Source organism: Ciconia boyciana, chromosome 2, assembly GCF_034638445.1.
Source record: "Ciconia boyciana chromosome 2, ASM3463844v1, whole genome shotgun sequence".
NCBI lineage: Eukaryota > Metazoa > Chordata > Aves > Ciconiiformes > Ciconiidae > Ciconia > Ciconia boyciana.
In genome coordinates, this window is record NC_132935.1 from 132,967,985 (window position 1) to 132,992,693 (window position 24,709).

The 24,709-nt window shown below is 40.8% G+C and overlaps 1 protein-coding gene across 2 annotated transcripts in view; it reads left to right on the forward strand.

Annotated features, from left to right (window-relative positions):
* IGF2BP3 (insulin like growth factor 2 mRNA binding protein 3) overlaps positions 1–24,709 on the forward strand; it is a 116,990-nt gene that overhangs the window by 59,037 nt on the left and 33,244 nt on the right. For both annotated transcript variants that reach the window (XM_072854137.1, XM_072854138.1), the window contains 3 exons: positions 13,940–13,991; positions 14,084–14,147; positions 22,998–23,282. In XM_072854137.1, coding sequence (XP_072710238.1) covers positions 13,940–13,991; positions 14,084–14,147; positions 22,998–23,282 — 401 coding nt within the window. The remainder of the gene's footprint in view (positions 1–13,939; positions 13,992–14,083; positions 14,148–22,997; positions 23,283–24,709) is intronic.

Sequence of the window (24,709 nt, forward strand, 5' to 3'; positions counted from 1 at the left end):
TCTGGGCTGGTCTCATTGGTTCAACAGCGTGTACCGCTACTGTGCTGCTGGCATGGTAGCCAGCACAACTACAGTAGCACATTGTGCGCTGGTGGGTAAGAGCTCAACAATAAGGGACTGGGAAAGACCGCTTTCCATAGAGAGGTTTTTAGAAGGCTGAATATTACCAAAATAATTTCACAAAGCTATATAATCTGAAAAGCAACTGAAGTGACTGCCCTTGATCTGCTGCCAAACCTCATAGGGGTATTGCTTTCCACAGGCTGCTGCAACACACTCAGCCATGTTACCCCATCCCATAATTTTTTTTTTCTGTGCCATAGCTGAGCTTACTATTTATGCTAGTTTGAAAGTTAAGCATGCTCTTGGGTAAGCAGAGGGAAAAGTGATTTTACTGTTGCTATGTGGAAGAACAGCCAAATGCTTGCATGTATTTTTGGGGTGGTACAGTGTGTTTAGACTGTAAATTCTAGCAAAGGGTGTTCAGGTTTCTAACCCAGCCTCCAGGGTTGGCAGCAATTCTTCTAGTGTTGTTGTCCCTGCTGCCAGGGACATTGTGATGTCCTGGAGGGGACAATATGGCAGCCTCTTAATCTGAACCTCTCAAATCCATTTAAAGTCAAAGACCTTAAATGTTGGTAAAAGGTCCCCAAAGCAGTGGGACTTCTTCTTTTTTAAAGTAAAATAAGCATCTGGAAATGGGATGTCCTTGGCTTCTTTTCCTGCCTTGCAGTTAGGAGCAGTAAGTCTGCAGAAAGGTGCCGTTTGTAGTGCTTCCAGGAGCTGTGCTGGTACAAATCCCTGTTCATGTTCAGTGTCCATATTTTACTTAGAGCTACTGACACATTCTCGTTGCTTATTGGGAAGTTTGCTTCTAGCTCCATGGGGGGAGAGGGTGGTTTGGGTTTTTGTGTTTTTGTTTTCTTGGCATTTTAAATATTTTTCATCTCCTCTGGGATGCCGTGCTGTATGTGTCTTGTTGTTATTCATAATTTAAGAACCTGTCTTTATAGTAGAACATGTGCAACAGGCCCGTCTTTATTCAGTTGACTCTTGTCTGAAGAGCATCTTGGAGTATCTCTGTGATGAGCACAGCTCTGCCACGCTTTGTTAGAGGGTCTCGTCTGTCATGCTTCTCATTTTTTTTTTTTCCCCTCCTTTTGAGTATCTGGGCAACGAAAATAATGTCATCAGTGTTTTGTGTCTCAGGCTTTCCAGCTTCAAGGTTTCTAGTATGTGGCTGCTTCTGCATGCTGAGCTGTTTCCATCTCCCTGAAACTGAGCATTGGTGTGTATGTGTGACGGTATGTGGCTATAAGAGAGTGTGTATTAGTTGGTTTCTGAGGCTTCTGCTACTGCTTGTCTCCACCTCTCTCATTTACATTCATCATACACTCCCTTACACCCAGAAGCTGCTCTTGTGTGGTCACTGACCTGGGATCCTGATCTTCCTAACTGCTCCCTCCTATGACCTGGTTGTGATGCAGCTTGTCCCTAAACTCTGTTGTCCAGATTTTTCGAGAGCTTTCTTTCATAATGCCGCTCATATTTTAGAAGCACCTCCAGTACTTATTACTCCCACAGTAGCTGGTCATTTCCCAAATGTCCTTTCCTACATGGTGTAGATCCAGTTCTCTGAAATCTCTCCTGGATGCTCCAGTGTCACTCTTCACCTCCATCCCCAGAAGCCCAGGCAGTGGCTGGGCCACCATTTCTTGGGTCACTGCCATGACCTCCCAGCGTAGCCAGGCTACGCTTCCTTCAGCACTCAGGCTGCCTATTCTTCATTTCTATGGCCAGGCAGTAAGGAGACCCTTCTCCACACTTTTGGAGCAGGCCATGCTGGCTGAGGATAACCTTGAATTTCAACCAAAAGATCAGGTGGATGTTTCCCATACTTCCCCATGTCGCTGTTGCACCCATTGCCTACACCTTGCAAGGTCTTTGAGGCAAGGACCACCCTGGTTTGTTGCTGCTTTTGCTATGTACAGCTGCTGTTTAATGCAAGAGGTGTGTGTGCTGCTAATGGTTTAAAATCAATTTTTCCACTGCTCTAGCAATCCTCTGCTACTGCTCTCTGCATCTTCTTGCTATGCTCAGCTCTGAATAGCACATGTTTAATTCTCATCCAGACGCCATGAGCAGGGATTTAAGAGCTGTGGGTCCCTAAATATTCAGCAGGCGAATAACCAAGATTTCTTAGTTCCTCTTACACCGCCTCTTCTTTCTTCTCATGTCAATAGCAAAGCACTGAAGTACTCTTTCCCTCTGTGCCTAAAAATCTAGTTCCCCTTCTGTTGGGCTGAGCATTTCGCTATGAATCAGTGAAAAATCAGAATGAAGTGTACATTCATACAGGCGTATACTGGGGATTTACACTCCCACTTCCCTTATTTTAAACAGTGCTGGCTTTTTAAATGTCAAAAAATTTAAATTTTAAGCTTTTTAAGGAGAACGAGTTGTTTTGACAAGAGGGAGGTAGTTTATTGTATAGTAAATGTGAAACTGGTAAATGGCATACAACTTCTTGGTGCCCTGCAGTATTGTACACATTTACTCCTAATTTATTACTACTACAGATGTTTTTGATTCATGTTCAGGGGAATATTGCTGTACAGAGTTAAGTACTTTTAGTGGAGGATAGCTTGTGGAGCTACTTATGGAGCAGCAGTGAAACAGGGCTGGAGCCACTTATCTGAATACTTGCAGTGCCTGTTTCAGAGCGTAAGAAAGAAGTTGCATTGAAATTGAGTGTCCAGGTTTCTGGAAAATAAGTGTGGCTTGTTTGTTTTGGTTTTTTTTGGTGTTTGTTTTTTTTTTTTTAAACAAAGTGTATCAGTCTAGCACCTGGTGTTACCAAACTGCTCAGATGCTTGGACAGGGGTGACTTTTGCAAAGGATGGCTCTAATGGCTTTTTTAGCTGCTAAAGCCTGATGTCTTGGGCAGAGCTGACTTAGTTGAATTGAAAACTTGGCTATAAAATATAAGGCAGAGACTTAAGTCTAAACTTTCCTGTGGGGCCATTGGAGCCAGTAAGAATAGAGAAGACCTCTGCTGCATTGGGTTTGATTTCTTGAGTTTTCCTCAGTAGGCCTAAGGAATAGTAGGTGATTTAACTATGTTCCAGGCAAGCAGTTCTCTTTGAACAAAGGAACAACAAACAACCCAAAACCATATATCATCCATGTTAGTTGGTAGTCCCTTTTTCCTCTATGAATTCCAGTGCTTGTGAGGAATAAGGGTATTTCAGTTTTCAGGTCTGTGCAATTATAGAGTATTAAATTACTGCAAAGCGAGTGGAACAGTGTAAACTTGCCTCCTTCGTAATTGTATCTCTTTTGTTTTCCCTTTGTAAGAAGGGAGAACATGTTCTAATTTTATTAACAATGAAGCTGTACAATAAACTTTAGAGTTGGAGAGCTTGCTGGTGACTGAATACATCCTGCAAGGCAGTGAATGGAAAACTCTTCTATCTCTCTTTGTAGAAAGCTCTGAATGCAAGTAGATGGAAGCAGAGATCGCTCTTGAACCACGTTAGGTGTAGTTAACTCATTTAACTATGGCTATTCTCCTTGAATTGTTCCAGTCATCTTACTTGTCATTCGATTGCTCCTTCAAAACTGACACTTAAAAGTAATTTATAGTCTGCAAGCTGTCAGCTAGCACTCAGCATTCACACTCTGAATTGTTTTGTTTGGGTATATATAGGTCAAATGGTATTAGCATAGTGCATGTCTTGCAATCTTAATTTCTAGTTTAGATAATGGCATTCAAAAGTTTTTGTGGTTTTTTTGTAAACATCCTCTTAAACCTTTTCAGATTAGTGCACGAGGTGGCCATAATGCTGGGATATTTTAAGCTAGACTTGGAAATCTCATAGATCTTGGTAAATGTGTGTTTAACAGAATTTCATGATAATATCTCTTTAACTTTTAGTGTTTTTTAACAACTTGGTTTTGAGTGTCTTAAATATGTATACTTTTATTTTTATGACTCTCGTAATGATTAGGTAGCTGTTAGATAATGTGTTTTACCACAGAAATTTTCTATGCTCAAAAATCCTGTGATTTCCCCTTTGCTCCAAGGTTCATGTTTATGCAGCTTGAAGGCTTTGACAGCACTTAATTGTTATTGTTTGCAAAGCTCTCATCTCTGCGTTAGCACTGTAGAGACCTTTACTGTAGATTTTATTTTAATCCAATTCTGCAGCTCAAAGTAATTCAAATACTTGAAAGTGGTGTTCTTGTTCTACCAAGATCTCTTTCTTGCTGTAAAGTGTATATAACTTGTATTTTTGTCTGACTGCAGGCTTGAATTCTTGAGTCCTGCTCCAACCAATCTTCTTTCAGTGCCCAATCCCTGCAATGGGGACTAGATAAGGTTGTCCCCTTTCCTCCCCTATCCCTGAAAATAGCCATACAAAACAGAAGAGGTGGGTTAAGAAAAACTTGTCTTCTCCAGCTGTTGGGATGACTTTAGCAATTTCAGGTGTAGCTGTTACAACTACTCAAGTGACTGAGCTGCCCCACGTGTTATGAGACTGCTACTGATCTGCATTCAGGTACAGCAGTTTTGTCATGCCACCAAAATAACTAGGGAGGTGAGGTAGGTGATGGGGTTGTTCATCCTGGAGAAGAGAAGGCTGCGGGGAGACCTTATAGCAGCCTTCCAGTACTTAAAGGGAGCTTATAGGAAAGATGGGGACAGACTTTTTAGCAAGGCCTGTTGTGACAGGACAAGGAGCAATGGTTTTAAACTAAGGGAGGGCAGGTTTAGAACTTAAGAAATTGTTTACAATGAGGATGGTGAGGCACTGGAACAGGTTGCCCAGAGAGGTAGCAGAGGCCCCGTGCCTGGAAACATTCAAGGTCAGGTTGGATGGGGCTCTGAGCAACCTGATCTAGTTAAAGATGTCCCTGCTCTTGCAGGGGAGTTGGACTAGATGACCTGTGAAGGTCCTTTCCAATCCAAAGCATTCTATGATTCTATGTGTGCTGATAGCTCAAGGGAACGTTTTGTATGAGAATATCCAGCAACCCCCCCCACATGTCGGTAAGCCTCTGTAAATGCAGATAACAATTCTCTCCATTCAGTAGTCTCTTGTATTTCAGATACTCATTGCTTAGAGGCCAAACCTTCTCTTAAAAGTCTGGTCCACTGCAGTGCTGTCCCTTAGTAGGGCTGCTGGGAAGCCAAAGGCATGACATGCATCTTATGGATGACCAGTTTAAAAAGGGGGAAGGGGAATCCTCTAAATATAATTTGAGTAAAATGTTTCAATCTTTTTATAGTTTTTCCTGGTTATAAAGAGATCTAACATATTCATGAAGTGGTTGTTAAGAACTTATCTTTCTCCTGAAAGCTTGTCATCTTGAGTCTTGTGCACAATAGAGGGAACGTCTCAGATGTGATCTCCATCTGAGTTCTAACATACTTTATTTTTATCTGTGCTAATCTGTGAACTAAATCCATTTAACAGGATTTTCCTCTATGATTCCCTCTATCATTTTTTAGATAGTTACAAGCAGATCCTAGAGAAAATGCTTAATGTTAGAATATGGGACAATCTTCCCAGGAAAGATTTCTCTGGTATCAAGCACTGACGTGGATTTTTTTTCTACAATGCACCAGCATACCTGTACCAGAAGAAATATTTTTCATACACGTGGCGTCTTTGTGAAATTAGCCTGTGCTCTTGTCAAGAGATTTCTTGCAACTTGTAATAGTTGATCGGTTCCTTAAGATGATTCAGAAATTGATTTTTAGTCTGACAGATTTCTGTTATAGTTGCAGGTTTCCAACTTTACAGAAGGTGTTTTTTTTAAATGAATGAACTATTATTATGCTGAAACTAAAAATATCAGACTAGCACCAGCTTTGTAGAGAAGTAATGAAGTGGCATCAAGACTTCTTAATAGCTACAGAAAATAGCTTTCAAAAGTGCCTTTTTCACACACACGTGTGGACACACAGAGAAGAGAGCAAAGTGTATAGCAGAAATACAATCCTCCCTGATAAATTTTCCAATGAAAAAGAAGACATTTTCCATAATGGTATGGAGTTAACAAAATTGGGAGGACTGAAAGGTTGAGGGGGGAAAGGAAAAACATAACTGTTTCCTTTCTGGTTTTCATGGCACCGAGCAGGACATTGCAACTTGCACTGTGGGGCTGAGCAGCAGTCTTCCTGACAGAGACCAGTGCTGGATGCCTCCACGGGAAGGTGTCGAAACTGTCAATAAAGCACCAATTGTATTTCAATATAGTGCTGTGAGTAAAGCAGAAAATTCATCCCTTTATCCCAGTGTATTTTCCAAACGTTCTTTTAAAATTTGCTGGCTCCCTTGCTTTTGTGTAGTCTGTCATTTAATCAAAGTTGGGTAATGGATGCTCACTGGATAGTAATGCTTTTTATAGCTTTTTTTTTTTCTTCCCTTTGGCAAACTACAAATGAGATCGTAGAAGTAGTGGAGAGTGTTTCCACTTAAACTGGCCGCCTTGATGTGAGAGGAGGCAGATGAACACCAGCTAGTGTTGCTGTTGCTTCCCACTACGTTTCACAACACCCATCTGCCAGCCCGGCATGTGATCCTTCCCTCACGCCGAGCCGCAGAAATGTCCTGGTAGCCCGTCTGCCTGGGGAGGAGGAGGGGGCCCCAGCAGTGCCCGCAAGGAGATCCTGGGAACGGGGATTAGCTGTGTAAAACAGCAGTTGCTGCCTTTAAGGATCGATCTGTGTGGTGGTGCTTTTTAATTTTCTAGAAATCAGGATGGGTACTGAATGAAGAGTGTTTTGCATTAGTGCTAACCTGGTTCATAAACTCTGACATTATCTGAAACTGTTCTTGAGGTTACACCTTTAGTATGAGGAGAGGGGAGATTAATAAAGTATTGTAGCAGATATTGTGTGGTGCTTAATTGCATTCAGATAATGTTGCATAAATACTTATTTCTCTGTGTTTTCAAACTGGTTTTCATTTAATTTAGATGAAGGGTGAATAGAAGCTGCCAATTTGGCCATCTCTACATGATTCGTTATTTCATAATACCTGTATCATATTCCCTCCTGCTCCTTTCCAAACTGAATTATCCTGTTTCCTTTAATCTCTTTGTGAAGGAGGCCACCCATGCATCTAATGAGGTGTTTTTTGCCTTTCTTTAAACATTTCTCAAGTACTTTTTTTAGCCTTGGAGACTATTTAATGCCATTTGTCAGCCTTGATACTATGATTTTTTTTATCCCATATCTCCTTAGTGTAATGCACACTAATCTTTCCTCCCTATCACACATTCAACAGACTATTTCCAGCTTAGGGTGCAATGTGGGAACATGAAAGCACACAAGACCTTTTTGCCTGCTGCATTCAGTACCTGGGCTAACTTTGTAGCCCAAAAATTTATTTTGCTATTTCTTCTATTTTCAGAGCTTCATTAGAATACTCTCTCAGTGAATTTTTCCATTGTATGAATTTGTATTTACAGAAAAAGGAGGGAGAGGGAGTTCTGATGCTGATCTTCACCTGTAATGGTTTACCATGTTGCTTACACTTGTTGGATTCTTAAGTTTTTCTTTAGAAGCTAATCTTCTTCCATCTGTAAATTACGCTAATTATACTTTGTGATTTTTGACTTAGCAGATTTAAGGCAGGTCCTTTTAAATATTGTTCTTGAATACTAGTGTGGTTTTAAAGTATTTAGTCCTCTCTTTCCATTACCTTTTTATTTTATATACATGGGGGGTGTGTGTGTGTATATAAAAACTTAAATGGTCCAGCAGTATTATATGGAAATACTTATAAACACATGTAGTATGTGGAGTTGGTTACAATAGTTGTAGTCATGGTTGCACGTGATGCTCTACCTGAGACCCATTTTCAGTTGCTTTATATCTTTTGCTTAATTTGAAACACTGAAGTTGAAATAGTCCACATCATCTCTTACCTCCTTATTTTTTAATTAAGTATTTCAGATGTTCTGTAGTGAGAGCAAGGTAAATAGGGACGTAGTGTTTGCTCTTAGCACTGTAGGGAGGGACGTTGGCTCGGGCCGGAGGATGGCTCTGCAGTCCACTAACAAGTCCAGCGTGTGCAGTGAAGATGACTTGTCTGTAAGTGGTGTGCCCCAGTTACTCACCACACGCTTTCTTAATTTTGCAGCAAGTCGAGGACTTTCAGGAAGACAAACCCCTTTGGTTAGGGGAATCAAATGCTGCCATGGCAAATGGAATTCTGCATGTCCTGGTCTCTGGTGCTGCACAAACGATTTAAGCAGAAGTTGCTATTAGTTCCGAACAGTGTGCCTTGTCTTCAGTTTGTCTTCTGACGAGCCTCAGGTCTCTCTTGCTGAAGTGCTGTGTTCTCCTTGCTACCGAAAGTGGCTTTGAAGCTGCACTTTGAACACGCAGATGTGCTGAGCGCTGTGGAAAATCAAGCCCTCTGCGTCCAAATTGGTCACTCAATTAGTAGTTTCTTTGACAATTTTGGCTTTGTTCTCTGTGGTTCAGCTTTACATTCTTAAAACCCTGGTAATGCCACCTAAACAGAATTGTATTATAGGGTAAACTTATTAATAGTTTTGAACATTTGGATACAACTGTAAGTTCCCAGGAGAAGAATTCACTCCAGGGTTTGTATGGGATGTGGTAAATAAGCCAGAGTTATTGTTTTCAGGCGCTGCCTTTCTGGTGTGTGCAAACAATGACTTCAGCAGCTTCCAGACTTATTTTTCTGATTCTTCCAGACTATGGTCATGGTTTCATGAGACAGTAAACTGGGTATTGGAGGGCCTACAAGATGAAAAACACCATCACCACATGCTGCAATGCATTGAGATGTTGCAAACTGGCTTTGCCTATTCAAATGCCTTCACAAGGTTTTGGAGGAATAACTGTCCTGACAGACCACGTGCTGGTTTGGGTACTCCATGCCCATGCTGCTCTGCCTTTACAAGGGACCAACATACTCTGACCTTCTTTTTGGTGAAAATGGGTGAAGCTGCCATGTTTGGGTGCTGGCTGGTGGCAGTGGTCCACACAGGCTGCCCAGGCTGGGAGGTGTGCTGGGCGACCTGGAGCCAAGCTCACCTGTCCACCATGGCCTCCATGCAGATGATGCAGCATTATCCAATTACACCTTTCCAAATGACTGCTTCCTCAGGGATTTATTAGGGGCTTCTTTAACTTTCCTTGTAAAGCCATGCTACCTAGGCCCCTTGTTGGGGATATGTTTTTTACCAACTAAAAGGTTAAGCCAAACTGAAGGTACTTTGAAGAGCCTTTTTGCCATCGTTGGTCACTGGCAGCTGGTGGGACTGCAAGACCAATGGCGGCTCCGCCAATGTCCTGTTTCAACCACTGAAGTCACAAAATGACAGCTCTGCTCATGCTGCGCTGCAAATTTTAGCACACCAGGGCCTGGTGGGGGTCACATCAGGCTAGTTGTGCTGCAATAATATAATTAATTAAAAATTGCATTTTTTTTGGTGGACTTCAAGTACTCTGGTATATTTAAGTGTGCAGATGGCATGAGTGGTTCAGCAAGGCTCGATATCTGGTGTGATAGCAGCATTGCTCTGCACCCCCACCCCCTCCTTTCCTTACCTGTCTCTTTCATTTTCTTTCACCCCACCTCTCCTTTTAAATCAAAAAGCCACTAGCACTAACAACTTCTTCTCTTTCCTCATATTGTTGCCTGACTTCCCCCCGCCTCCTTTTTGTTAAATCATCCGGAACACTCAAAGACTTTGCAGCCAAAAATTTCCACGTGGTCTTTTACTGAATGACTCTAATCCTCCTGTCTCTTTTTTTTGCCTCCACTATCTGTGATTTCAGTTGTGTTGTCTAATTTTAACTCCCAATCAACATGACAGGAGTCATGGAAGCAAGGGTGGTGGTCTAATGGATTTGCTCTACATGAGTGGAGAAAGTAACTTCAGGTTCTACGGTATCACTGTGAAGTTCCCATCACTGAATGCATGTGCAAGAGAAACAATATGGATAACTGTGCTTATAGACCAAATGTCTTGAGACTAATTTGCTTATGGTGTAGGGCAGAAATCCTACAGCACCATAAGACGATGTGTATGAAATAGTCTGTTCTGAAAGTGTAGAAAACAACTGCTCTGGTTTGTTCAAAGGTGCTGCTTCTAAACTTGTGAAATCTGTATGAGAACCGGCATATTTTAATGTGTGCTTCGAGCTCCTGGCTCTACTGAAGAGTAACGTTTCCTTGGGTTTTTTTTCCTTGTAAAGCAGCCTCGATTTGTGGGGCTTGGTGTAGGGTAATGCTGTTTATAGTGAAGTCAGAATTGGCTTTTAGAGCCTGATGAATGAAAGTCCACAGTATAAGACTGCAGCTTTTTGTGAGAGACATCTGTGCTATAACAAGAGTAGGAGACCCAATTTAGACAACTGCTAGAAGGAGAGCTCAAGAAAAGGAAAGACTTTTTTTTTTTTCCTAGCTTAGATTAAATATTTGTACAAATAAACTTTTCTTTTCAGCTGCTCATCAGAATTGCTGCTGCACCACCAACTTGGCTTCGAATTTTGTTCCGATTGCCCAACAAGGCTGTACACTAAGAGTGTTACGGAAGAGCAGCTTAAACAAAACATGTTTGTTTTGCAGCAGAACTAGAGGCTTTGGGCTAGAGAGAAAAAAATTTGGGGAGAGGGAAAAGACAGTGTGAAGAGAAATATGAAAAAATGAAGGATGTGAATAGAAACTGGCTGTTGCAGTAAATGCATGTGGAGCAAGAAACACATGCAGGAGTTGAGTTTTGTGTTTTGAAAGTGAGTTAGGCTTTGAATACAGTTGCAATGACTTTTCCCAACTGGATCAGCTGGTTCAGTTAAGTGTCCTCGCCCATGAAGCTTGCTCCTCACACACACATCCATATACCCCAACCACTGCTGAAACTTTACTAGTGCATTTTAAATACAATCTGGTTAAAAGGCTACCCCTGTGGTGTTGATCACGCTTAAAACCTTGCTGCATGAGACTAACAGTGATGAAAATACAAGTGTCTACTGAGGACGGTGCTGTGGAGAGCAAGTGTCTTTAACCCAAGAGGATTGTTTCTCATTTCGATTAAAGAAAGCTCCAATCATTTGAGGAAACTTCTCATAAATCTGTTTGGTAAAGCAACTCTCTTAAGAACACGGGAACTCAAATCACTTGGATTAAAGCCCAGATGGACAGTGTCTCTGAAATGGCTCAGAAGAGGATTAAGGAGCAGTGTAAGTGGAGAACTCCTGGTAAGAGGAGTGGGATGCTGAATGTGTACTGTCCTGGGCTATTCGTCAGCATTAACAGCAAAGGAGCCTTTTGGTTCTTAGGCTTATTGGAGCAGGTGCAAGGCTAGTGTGTTGACAGGTTTTTGATGGCTGATCAGAAACACACTGGAAGTAGTAGTTTTTAGGGAGAAGGTAGTATCTTTAAAAAGTTGTGCGGGTTCAGCTTTAAAGCATTCCTTTTTTTGGTGAAGCTGGTGACTTTAATATGTGGGTCTTCATGTAAAGTTGTGCTTAGCCCAGAATATAAATTTAATATGGAAATAGCTTACAAAATATCGATTAATTATTATCGAGCAAGGTCTTGTGGTACCTCTGGCATTCTAGCTTTTTTCTTTTCCTGTACGTTTAAGGATGAAAATGAAATTCTGTGATTTTGAAGTGATGCAGCTTTGGGCCAGGGTGGGCATGAGCTGGTGGTCTGCACAGTTCAAATGTAATAATTCGTCTTAACTAACTAAAGACGTTAGCTCACATTATAGTATGGTCGGCTGTGTAATGTGGCATGGGTGTTCACATAATGTAGGGACAAAGAAATTGCTTTATCAGACTAATGAACTCTTCAGTATCCTGTTTCAAGTAAACATCTCAAAATGGGTCTCTGAGCCAGGGACTTGCTTTTGCTTTTCTTGTTTTAAAACCCTGACCCCACCTGAGATTCTGTTCACCCGCTGGTTTCAGTGGAGGCACAATTACCATTGAAACTGTCTATGGTAGAAGGCTTTCCTCTAATTGCATGCGGGGACTCTCCTGGCTTGCGTGGAAGTACGGCCGCAGACCTGCAAGACTTCGCAACTCTCCTACTCAGCTCTGCCAACATTTCAATAGTCTTAAAAGGATCTTCCACAGACTTTTAATTTATTTTAATCCCCTGGAGCATCTCTGCTTCAGTAATACTTAGTGAATTTCAGAGTAAACTTTTCCTTAGCTTCAAATTGTCAGATCTGAGGAGTGGCAGAAAAATGGGGGTTTTAGGGGATTGAAAAGACAAACTCTCAGACTAGGCTAATCTCTGTTTGTAGGAGGAGAGGGCAATTAACAACTTTTCTATGAAAACAAAACAGTTGCCAAGAAAACTTACTGGACCCTCTGCAAGAAGGATGGGGAAATTCTGCAGTTAGAAGTAGTAATGCATTGCTGAAACTTGGCGAGCAGTGCATTGCCTTTTAAATACCTGGTTTGAAATATTAGCTTTGAAATGTCTGTGTGCAATTTCAATTTTAATAGGTGGTAAAGATTGGAAATTATACCGATGTAAGTTGTCATTAAGTTTGGGCATATAAACTCCAATTTATCTTAAAAATGTATTTTTATATTGTAATAAAAGTATGCAGTACATTAATAAATTATAATTTTGAATTCTTAATCTCATGAGGATGTAGACTCTGAATTTTACATTTTTAGGAACTGGGGTTTTGTGCACGCTCAGTTGCTGGTTATAGCAAGTGGAAGCGTACTGCAAAGAGAAACTGCATAGATGCATTTTTATGCCTATTACTTTCCTTCTGTCTTTGCTTCCTTGTTTCTTTCCTTTCCCAAAAGGGTTTCCTCCCTTTCATTCTGACATTTTACCTTAAGAGACTAACTGAAGAATGGCACTTCAGTCACAAAGATTGCGGAGATTGAAAAAGTTTACTTTTTCACTACTTGGTGTAAATTGTGAACTTTTCCAGCATCATTTTAATTCTTGAGACAGAACATCAGGATGCAACAAACCACAATGGTATATTTGTGTTCTGTGCTAGTTACTGTCACAGTCATTGTTTTCTGGAACATTATTTCTCACCAGGAAGAAAATAAAGTATATACTATGTGATTTTTAGAAGCGATACAACTGTGGGTATTTTAATGTTTTTACTGGAATATTCCGACACCTTGATTTTCCTAAAATTCTCATTGTTTCTTGCCCCTTCTTCATCCTCCATTTGACTAGAATAAAACAAATTATGCCAAATAAAACTACTTTATTCAGATTTCTTTTGCCCCTTGTCATATGTTTTTTTCCTGTTCCTCCCTAGCTTTCTACTAAATGACAAATTAATTGTGACTTTTGAATAATTGTGGAGATACTGTTGCAAGTGGTTCCTCTTGAATGGATCTTTGGGAAAACTGCCAAAGTAATTGCAGAACAGGTCTTGATGTGCTAGTTATTCTGGTTAACTTCTCGATGTAGACAAGCCCCCACTAAGAGAATAACACTTTTATGTGTGACCTAAGTGTATTGGGAGGAAAAAAATACAAACCCAAACAGTGGCAAAGTTACATATATATATGCTTGGGATACATGGAAAGATTTTATTCCAGATTTGCTCTTCTCTAATTCTTCCTGCCTCTGCTTTAGCCCACTCTGAGAACAGGTGATTTGGAGGTTTATCTTCAAAGTTTGGGACTTACAGTGCAGCGTGATTTCCTGGAGTTATGTTCTGTATTTTCACATTCATGAGGTTTTAAACACAGATTTTCTGATGTGAGAAAGAAAACAAGCAATGTGTGCTTGCTCTTCCCAAAATAGTTAACATTTGTTCCTTATCGGAGCGAATGTCTTGAGTGCTGTATGTTCTGATAAAATTATTACAAATTTTAGTGTTTCTACAGGCTTTTTTGTTAATTGTTTTGAAATTGAAATCTGTAATTTCTTTTACCTCTTGACAGGTGCTGGATAGTTTGTTAGCTCAGTATGGAGCAGTGGAGAACTGTGAGCAAGGTACAGCTCTACTCTCAAATTGCTTTTAAATTTGTAGTGGGAAGGGAGTGCACACTGAACTTAACCTCTTTTCATTGTGTTTGCCTTTCTAGTGAACACTGACACAGAGACTGCAGTTGTAAATGTAACATATGGCAATAAGGACCAGGCTAGACAGTAAGTATTCTATTTACTTGTTACTGTCATCTAACTTGCATTTTGGAATTCATGTTGTTGTGATTTTATATACAACTTCACTTCTGATTAATTTATTGATTAAAATGATCATGTAAGCATTAACTTTTAAGAAAGTCTCTTGGTCTTCCCCTCGCCAAGTCTTGTGTGCTTTACCTTAATTTGCTGGTTTTTGTAATCAACTTTTCCTGTATTTCGATTAGAAATAAATTAATAATTTTGAAAATTGAAAATTTGGGTAAAATTATTTGACTGGGAAGGACAGAAACTTAGTGATTTGCCAATGACAGAGGACAGGAGTTATTGCTTAATGATTTTTAGCCATGTTTTTTTTTTTTAAAAAAAGCTTTGTTATGTCCTTTTACAGTGTTGGTTGTTCTGTGTCTGTCTTCTGGTTAGCAGCTGCATTCTTCTCCTATTTGCTCCTGTTGTTTTGCTATGATTTTCCCTTAAGAAATTATTTTTTTAATTAGAAAATTTAATGCTGCTTCCAAGCACACAAAAGTTGTAATCCAAATACCTAAAATAATTTATTTGGGCTTTTCGAACTTTAGGCCATGTATTTTATGCTTGCTTATGTCTTCAGTAATTTATAACTTTTAATCTAGGTATTAAAATTTAAAAAGATAATGCTTTACTTTCTTAATCAATTGTAGTATATCCTTTTCCTTTAAACAGCCATATAATATATTATGCTATAGGTTTAATTTTGCTTTTCCACCACAGGTAGAAAAAGGACTTGTGTGTTCCTTAATTTTTAATCTGGTGACATAAACATTTTTCCCCTCTTTCTAGCTGTAGCAGGTTAAACAAAACCAAACCCATGGAATAGCCTACAATGATCTTTTTATTTTAACTTTGAAATTTCTGCCACCTTGTGGCTAACTAAAATCAGCAGTTAAGATGCAGAGTATGCTTATGGTATGCATTAATTCAAAATTACAAATGAAATAATATTTGTACATATAATTAAGTAATTATAACTTCTGTGCAACTTGAATGCAACACATGTATTTAATCTTTCAAAGTGTTAGGTTACTTGTTAGTGTATTCTAAACAAATGTGATGGGAAACTTGTGTCAGTGGTGTCTCCTTTGTACACTGGGGCTGAAGGAAACAATGTTTTTCTTGAATTCACTATTTAACTTTCCTCAAAACCTGAATCGTTCAACAAGTTCTTCGTCAAGTTCTTCTGTTTTTAATTTTGTTGCACAGTAATTAAGAAAAATGTTGAATTTCCAGTTCTGAAGAAACCTATGGTGCAATGGTAAAAATTAATGCTACATGTGCCAGTTCCTTCTTTGAAAATGTAAGAAGGAACTACCTGAAGCACCACGGAAAGAAGCATGATGCATATTTTTGAGCTGTCTGTCATCTCTGACGTGGGTTCCTGGACTTGTGCACTCCCTTCCGAAGTTGAAAAAAACAACATACAGTTTGACCCCCTCAAACTGTACTTGTTAAATTTTAAGGTCAATCCTGATGAAATGCTGAGATAAGCCAAAACTGTGAAGAAGCACCTGAGATAAAATATTGTTTTGCATGAGAAATCACATGACAATAACTGAAAACATCTTGAGTTTGAAGCAGGTGAATTCGTGTCCAGCATGAATGTTGGAGGAGGACCTGAAGCGATACAGGTTGAATGATGACATAGAGTTTGGTCACCTTAAATGGTTAGAGCAAGTGGAGGAGCCTTGATTTGCTTTTGTGAATGGTTTGTTACGGACAGAGTGTTTTCTAAGTGGATGAGTCCATTTTCTGTACAGAAACCGTTAGCTCAGTTTGGCTGGGTTCAGGATGCAACCTTGCAACCATTTAGAAACCCCTAAGAGAAGTGGCTGGATAGAGGTTTTTCTAGCAAAAAACCTGTGAGGAATTGCAATGAAGAATCACTACAGGACCTGTGCATATGTGGCTTTTCCCTAGTGACTGTGGTGGTGTTTCAGTTGAATGGTTTTCCCAGACATGACCTAGCTTTGCTTCTTGGAACTGGCTGTGATGGACAGCAATGGCTGTGGAGGGGGAGTGGTATATGAGTGCCGATAGCTGATAAAAGGCAGTGTTGGTCAGCCTATGCAGTACAAGGAGTAACAAGAACTGACTTTATTGGAAGCTGTTTAGAGTCGTTGATAATCAGAAGCTGATAAGCTTTGTATTTTGAAATTTAGCTGTTTAGGGTAAATGATGCTCTTAGCCATGACTTTTGGAGCAAACACTGTGACATGAAGTTTTTTTTATGCTGCTGCATGCAGCGGGTCCCCAGTTCTAATTGTGTCTTTTCTGCACTTTTTGCAACACACATACTAACCTCACAGTTAGTAGTGCTGGCTGACAAAACACGCAAAGTTGGCTACTTCCCCGCTGGATAGGCTGCATGGCATTGCTCTGCCTGTTGGAGTGTGTACCGGCAATGCTGTGTGGTGAAGGTGCTGTAACACAATCTGGAGATATTTTTGATAAGCAGTTCTAAACAAGTGTTGGTATGCATTGCTTGGAGGATGTTACTTTTGAACAAAACTTTTGGTTCCACCCAGCTGGGAAACTGAGCCTCCTTCTGTCTTGCAAGTCTAATTGTTGTGGTAGAGGTTTTTTTCCTCTAGGCTGGTACTGCAGTTGTGGCATATTCAATACAGGGCAGCATCCAAAATTAACTTGAAAACTGAAATCAGTAAAGAATGCTGCAGTCCTTTTGAGAAACAAGTCTTGGACAGAGCACACAGCACCCAAAATCTGAGACATGCACAGTTATTGACTTCTAGTTGGAATGGAGGTCTGTGGCTTTGACTTGTCGTAGCAATGCCTCTCTTTCCTAACTGGACAGGCATGAGGCTGTCTTGGCAGAAAAAGCAGGATGCTGCTCCTCATCTTTATGTGGCCAGGGCAGGGGAGCCAGCGTGGCAGATCAGGTACTTGTGGGAAGCCCGGTAGGTTTGTGGAGAGGTGTACGGCAAGCACAGAGCCATGCACAGGCCTGGGAAAACCACCCTTCGCTCTCCAGGACTGTGGGTAGCGAAGAGAAGGCTGGGACTGCCAGGGCATCTCTGTGACCCCATCCCTTCCCTCCTCTCCTGCAAGTGCTTGGGAGGAGGAGGGAGTTGTTCCAACTCAGAAACTGCCCCTGCTGCTGTCCTTCCCAGAAACTGGGGAGGGTCTTACGAAGCATGTTCATGCTGCTGTGGCACACGCGATTACTGAACGTCATGGTGGGTTATGGAATATTTGGAAGAGAGGAGTTCAGAGGGCAAGAGGTAGAGCCTGGAGCCTGTGGTTCTGTTTGAACAACCCAACTGGCTGCGCATAAGTACTGAGGCAGCTTGGGACCTGCTTGCCAAAGGGCACACCCTCTTCTCCCAATATTGATCCCTGACTGCAACCAGAAGGATGTGCTGGCCGTGTCCTTGTGACGCGCTGCCACCTAAATTATGGCTGTTATCTTCAAAAGTTACACCACCTCCTCTTTTCCTCCCCAAAATGTTCCAGTGTGTAGGTGTCTAGTGCATGCTACAGCATTTAGCTCTACCCAGGATTTTGGAAGGGAAATTTTGTGCAAAGTTGGCCTCACATATATGGAGTGGGTGTATATTGTTTTAGTATGGGGCTAGGTGTTTATTTTTTATCTTATTTAGCTCAGGAATGAGGTATGTGTGGTGGTTGTGTCTTGTAACTGATGGTGTGTTTTAAATGCAGGCTGCAATGTGAGGAGCTCAGGATCTGTGTCTTTGCAGATATAAGTAGGTATATTTGAGTGTTAAGACACTAGTGGTCACCTTTTAATTAGAATACTTGCAAAAATAAACAATTTTTTTACCCTTTCAATGAAGCACGAAGCTGTGTGTGTGCACACAACATGTATCCTTGATGAATGAATAAGAGTTCACATAACTAATACTTTTATGTGCCATCATGGGTCAGGGCTAATGTTGCCATAGGAACGATAATACTGAAAATTCAGTGGTGTATGATTATAAGCTTAGATTTATTTTTTTGCTTTGTTTTTATTTTCAGAAATACTAGTGAAAGCTATATTTTTATTTAATGCAAAAAAACTATCATTATGCCAAAGAAAAATTACCGTGTATATCTGTCTTCTCAGTATGCAAATGTATCTGTTCAGGGAGGAAAAAAGAAAGGTGGTGTACATACAAGCTGCATGTGGGAGTGAAATATGTTCTCCATCTAGTGCTTAGTGTCATCACACTATCAATGGATGAATGATTTCCAGCACAAGACTCGGTGCTGTTACTGTATTCATTTATCTTGGATGTTTAACCTCCACGAGCATCAGAAGGGAGAAGGCTGGGCAAACATCCTCTCATAGGGAGCTCATGAGAGGACAGCGGTGAGATGCCATTTTGATGGGAAAAACTCAGGTGACTAATTTACAAAATATTTGTTTAAAGGTTTCATTTTTATGTAGGAATCCTCTTACTTCTGAGCTAGTGTCATGTGAACATAAGCCAGGCTGCTATACATCTTAGCAGAGCATAGGCAGTAGTCGCTGCAGTCTCTTAACGGATTTGTTTTATAAAAAAATTCTAAACTACACTATGAGATTCCTGTGTACCGGCTCTTGCTGGTATATGAAATTGAACCATTTTCCATTTCCACTAAATATTAATTTTTAAAGAAGATTTGGGGGAAGAGGGCACCTCTTAATGAGGAAGCTTACCGATTTTTTTTTTTTATTTTATTTTTTTTTTCCCCCTCCATGTTTGTCCTCATTAAGTGACTCTAAGGCTTTTAGCCCTTGTGTAAAAGATCGTTTGTGGGTTGTTTCAGTAGGTACCTGTAGACAGAGGTAACCTGCATGGCCTGTATTAACTTGTGGTTGTGGAAGGAGACCCCCAGCCCTGTTTGGGAAGGCAGAGGTCTTTGCAGAAAGGCAGAGGTGGTGTTGCTGTGGTTTGGACTTGAGTTTCTGAGGCAGTCAGTCAATGCGAGCATGTGCTTCACAAAAGGAGCTGGATTTAAAGTGCATTTGGTGGACTGCAACAATGATGATAGCCTTGACTGAAACAGGTGCCTCTAGTGCCACGGAGAACATGTCACTTGCTTTCCTCTAAGGCTCAGGCTTTCCCAGGTAGCAGGGATGGTTCTCCTGATAGCAAGTGCTGTTGGAGATGCTGTTTTACAGGAATTTTGCATCCATCTAGAAGACAGTTCTTAATCACTCATCTCTCTTCTTGGTTTCTTTTTCCTTCCCCCTGCCGAAGGTAGCGCCTAGATGCCCCTGAAATTTTGGGCTTGTTGTGGTGCTGAAGGACTGCTGAGCCATCACCTTGCTTGATTCCAGCCCTATATTTTGTGCCACAAAATTGATTAAAATGAATTCAGAACAGTTAAATGAAGGTGTATGACAATACTTTAAAAACCTAGTGAAAACTGTCAAATGTTGGAATGTGAAGGCCAGGCTTAACAGCCAAAGTGACTTTTCAAAAGCTGTGGACTTGTCTTCTGTAATAAATACACCAGAACTGTGTATTTGCTGCATCACTGAAAATTAGTTATCTTGGCATTCACCTGCGTGTGCCCAAATCAGTGCAGAGTGTGGGACTACCTATCCAGAAAATGTCAATTCCACAAAAGGCTTGGGAGAGCAGTGTTTAATTACTGACTCTTCTTCCGAGTTCTCTTTGAACAAATCAAATTATAAAACAAGTCAGCCTATAAAATATGGAGAACCCTCTAACTCAGAGGGTGAATTAGTTATTTTAAAGTTTTCTCCCTAAATATCTAGACTAATTTGAACAAGTGATACTACTGTAGTACCTCTAGTATACCAAAGAATCTAGTATAGAGTACTAGAGATACTGTAGTATCTCTAGTATCTAACTGGAGAAGTGCACTTTAAAGCAGGTTTGCCTTCAAATACTTGAAATACTGCTCAAAGACAACCCATCCAATATTTTTTAGCGTGTTATTTTTCCATGTCATTGTATGGCTTTGGTGGCCAGGGATTGTTCACTGCTGACATAATTTATTTTCCACAATGGCAAGTGAACTTTTCTCAGTTAGCTTTGAATTTAAGGTACTTAGTCACATAGAACCATTTAGCCAGTCATAAATTGTTCTTAAGTAGAAAAATTCCAACCTTCCTTCCAGGAGAAGTATGGTATATATATGCCAGTTGTTGCTGTATAATGTTTGTTGTGAAAACATGATAGGTATATAGCTCGGTTGCAAACAAAAAGCCTAGTCTTTTCCTCCCCTACCACTTCCAAGGAAGAGTGAGAAGTCTCATGCACTGATTCAATGTAAGGTTTTGTAGTAGTGCTGGGATTCTGGTCTAAGATGCCGGAGGAGATTGAAGCATTTTGGGAAAGAAACAATGTCTGAATCTGTCAAATGAATGCGTGGAAGGGAATGAGTTGGGATGGATGTCAATCCGGAGCCTACCAGCACATTCACGAAATCATTGGTGCTCATCTCTCCAACATCTTGAGGCTTGATTCTAAAAGAAACAGGGCTTGTGCAACTGCACTGTCTGGTGGTGTGTTCCCCTCCCTGTTAGCAATTCAGCTTTTTTGCTGATTTCAGTAAAACTCAACCCAGAAACAGAGGTCTCAGATATTTGCAACCAACAAGATCTTAGTATGTTCAGGTTGCATAAAAAGGAAAGGCTCCAGACCCCTTTCCCAGATAGGATCTCTGTGGAGAGAGGCTTCAGTGAAATGCCTTTTGGGCATTGGAAATCTATGCAGAAACTAAAACTTGAGACACAAATCCATAGGAACACAAGTTTCACTAGTCTGGCTGCTCACTGCCCTTACTGTTTTGTAAACGTGGCTTTCTGTGTAATAAAATGCTATTCAAAGTCTATGGAGTAAAAGTTAAGAAATGTCAGCTTTGAAATAGCCTCAGCAAATTTTAATCCAGCTCTCTTGCCATATGCTGTAAGAGATTCTTCTGTTATGGGAGCAATTACACTCCTGCCCTGTTCCCAAAGGACCTGTGTCTCATTTGGTGAACAGAAGTATTTAATGAGCAGTGATCAGTTATTCAATATTTTGCTTTCCTTGTTGTTCATTGGGATTGCCTTGGGCCTTATTTATTACCAGCCCTTATTAAACACTGCTGCAAAGACACAAATTACTTGTTTTCTCATAAGCTCTTTACTGTCTGACTGGAGTATTTCGAGGATGCTGGTTCAACCCCTGGGAGATGAGGGGCGTGTTATCCTTGGTACCCATATACCGCTTCTTACCTGCAAAGTTGCTGCTCAGCTTCAACAGCTGCTTGAGACCCAGACTGTCAAGTGGTTCACCTGGGAGATGAGTAGTACTTTTCAATGGCTACCCTCAAAAATTTAGGTGATTGGCTAGCATCATCCTTTATCTCTGCAGTAGAGGGAGGAGTAAGAGTGTTGCTGAGGGTAGCGTTTGGTAAACTGGCAGCAACCACCTGCAAACGTGGGTGAACAGAGGGAGTAGGTTAAGTTTCTGAATTTCAGAGGCCATGCTCCAGAGCATATGGTTGTTGAGCTTTTTAATGAAAGTGTATGTTGGTGGGTTCTTTAATATGAGATGGAAACCTCCTCCCTCCCACTACTGTTTTTAATTTAAATTTCATCTTTAAACAAAATCTATCAGTGATCTTTGGTCCAAGATTAAGCCTGGCATTTATAAACTACCCCAAATCAATGCATGTTTCAGTGATGTCAGTATATCATTTTGTTGATAATCTGTATAACATGCCTTCTGTAGCGAAACTTGAAATGTCCGTCTTGGGCAAACATGTTAATTTTATACCACTAGCTTACCAGTGTGCTGTGTGTAGCTTAGTTATTCCTACTGTTTCCTAGATCTTTAATCGTATTGCCTCTATTCTGTTTGTAAGTGGAAGATCTTCTACCCTCCAGAAATCTGTCATTTTTAAGTTTAGAGTTGTGCTCCCTCTGCAAAGAGGATGAGACCAGCAGGTCAGGTTGACCTGCAAACTTGGCCCCACCTTGGTTAGAAAGAGGGGCTGGGCAGAGGGAGAGCTGAGCGACCGGGTGGTTATTCAGTGTGACGGACCACAGTGCAAATGCGTTGTGCGCATTTGGTCAATATCCCTCTGTGATATTTAACAGAGGGCTCTGCTTTGCCTAAAAGCATGAGAGAACTTGAAACAGTGTTTAAATGCCTTCTAACACCTTTGCATCTATGGAGAGTTTAACAGATGCATTGCCTTTAATTTCCTGGTTAACTTTTAAACCTGCTTACAACATGACTAGTTGCAAAGTTGCAAGGTGCTGTTGTGGTCTGCTAAGTGGTGTTTCAAATGCCATTGACTGGCTGAGAATGAACCAGGAACTGTCTGTCTCATTTTTATTTTTTTTTCCTACCCCTTCCTGTCACAGCTATGTCGGTTATTGCAAAAACTCCAGCCAAATAGCTGTGCTGGCAAAAACTCTAATGAAGGTGCTGTGATAGCAGCTAAAAAGTTTTCCCTCTGGTGCAGCTTTAATTCTATTTGGGAAACTGATTTAAATTAAATCAGGCAAAAGAATGCTTTTGAGTGTATAAGCTCTGTCTCCTGTGAGGTTTTGCTGATAGGGTTGCACCAGCAAAACCTTTAAAGTGCACAGAAGCCCAGAGCAAGCAAGAACTAACTTGTAGTCCTTAATATGGTGACTTTAAAAAAAAAATAAAATGGAAAAGAAAAAGTTGTGTAATCAAAATCTTGACTGAAGAATTTTGAATGGAACTCTTCATCTTGGAATCAGTTTTTAGCTTTGTCATGTGATTTAGAGCAGAAGTCTATAACTGAATGACTTGTCATTTCATAAGGCCTTGTGTGTGATTGCAGTTTTTTTTCTCCCCCCTCCTCCCCTTTGCAAATAAACAGAGCAATAGAAAAACTGAACGGGTTTCAGCTTGAAAACTATTCCTTGAAAGTTGCATACATCCCAGATGAAATGGCAGCCCAGCAACCTCCACAACAACATCCCCAGGGAAGACGTGGATTTGGACAGAGGGGTCCTCCAAGACAAGGGTCACCCGGCGCAACCACAAGGCAGAAACCACAGTCGGACGTTCCTCTACGGATGCTGGTTCCCACGCAGTTCGTAGGAGCCATTATTGGGAAAGAAGGAGCGACAATCAGAAACATTACAAAGCAGACACAGTCCAAGTAAGTTATTTTACAAAACTGTAATTGTAAGCTTTAATATTGTGTCCTCATCTCCCATGTAAAGGGAAACTCGTAAAACTTCACAACTCACCTGTGTGGTCAGAGAGCAAATGAAGATAACGGTGAATAGGAAATCTTTCACAAGTTTTATTTAAGGACTGGATTCTGTCCTTGACACACACATTCAAATACTAGCTGACTTGTTTCTCCCTTTTTAAAAAAAATGAAATTATGCAGTGCTGGTAGGATGGTACTTGATGCCAGAGAGTTTGCTTACAGTTGTACTAATAAGGTTCTGGCACAAAAAGTGAAACTGAAAGAGCTGTACTATGTTGGCCTGTGGGACATACAGTCAGTGTGGTGACATATCCAAGTCTTTAAGTGTTTATTCTAGCTTTGGTTTCATTTAAGGCTTTCTTAGGATTTATAAATGTTTTCAAGGCGGGGGGAAGAAAAAATAACTTTCCTATCTCCCCTCACTACTCCTTGCACCTCACCCCCATGTATTTCTGGTGAATACATTCGTTGCTATCAAGTTGCAGACCACACCAAAACACAGATTAAGGAAATGCACGGGAGGCAAAAAGCAAGCTGCTAAGTGACCTAAGAAGCTTAGAGCACTAGGGTCCAGAGACGCTGGAGGAGATTGTTTTCAGTGCGTGTTAAATCCCTACCCACAAGAAAGAGCTCAGTGCAGATGCAGAGGGAGGTGGGGATCGTATTCAAAGTATTCTTCCAGGGTACCTCTAAGAGCAGAGAGTGAAAGATGCTGTCTTCAGCAGTGTGCATTAGCACGAGCTCCCAGCTCTGTAGTTATAGCAGGCAGGACACCTGTAAATGAGCTGTATGTGAGGGGTGTGTGGGTGGGTGGCTTCAGTTTTGAGAGCAGTTAATGAGGATAAGGGAGTCCTCTCTAATGACAACCCCCCACCCTCCACAAACAAACAGGCCCCCCCTCCCCCCTCAAACCCAGGATTATCACGATGCTCCTTTCAACCTCTCATTAACATGTTGTAACCCAGGAGACTATTTGCTGTGTTTAACAACACAGGTTTAAGAGATTTGTGGTGTCCTGACAAGACTTGGTTGCAGTTCGCCTACGGGCAACCAATTTTTCAGGTGATATCCAAAACGTCTAATTCTTAGACTATACAAATCCTGGAAGACTGGCATAAGGAAAGCTTTTCTCTCTTAAAAGAAGGCTGGATAGAGCAGAAATAATCACAGGTTGCTAACTTCAGATACATGACTTCAAGAATGATGTTTTCATTGTTCTGGGGACAAAAAAAGAAATGCCATCTACTTCCAGTTGCACCAAGGCTTGCCATGGGCTTCTTAGAAAATGTTGCATCATGAAACAAAATGAATTTTCAATATCAGAAAGAACAGGAAAAATAAAGGATTTTATTGAAAAGCGGCATGGTTGG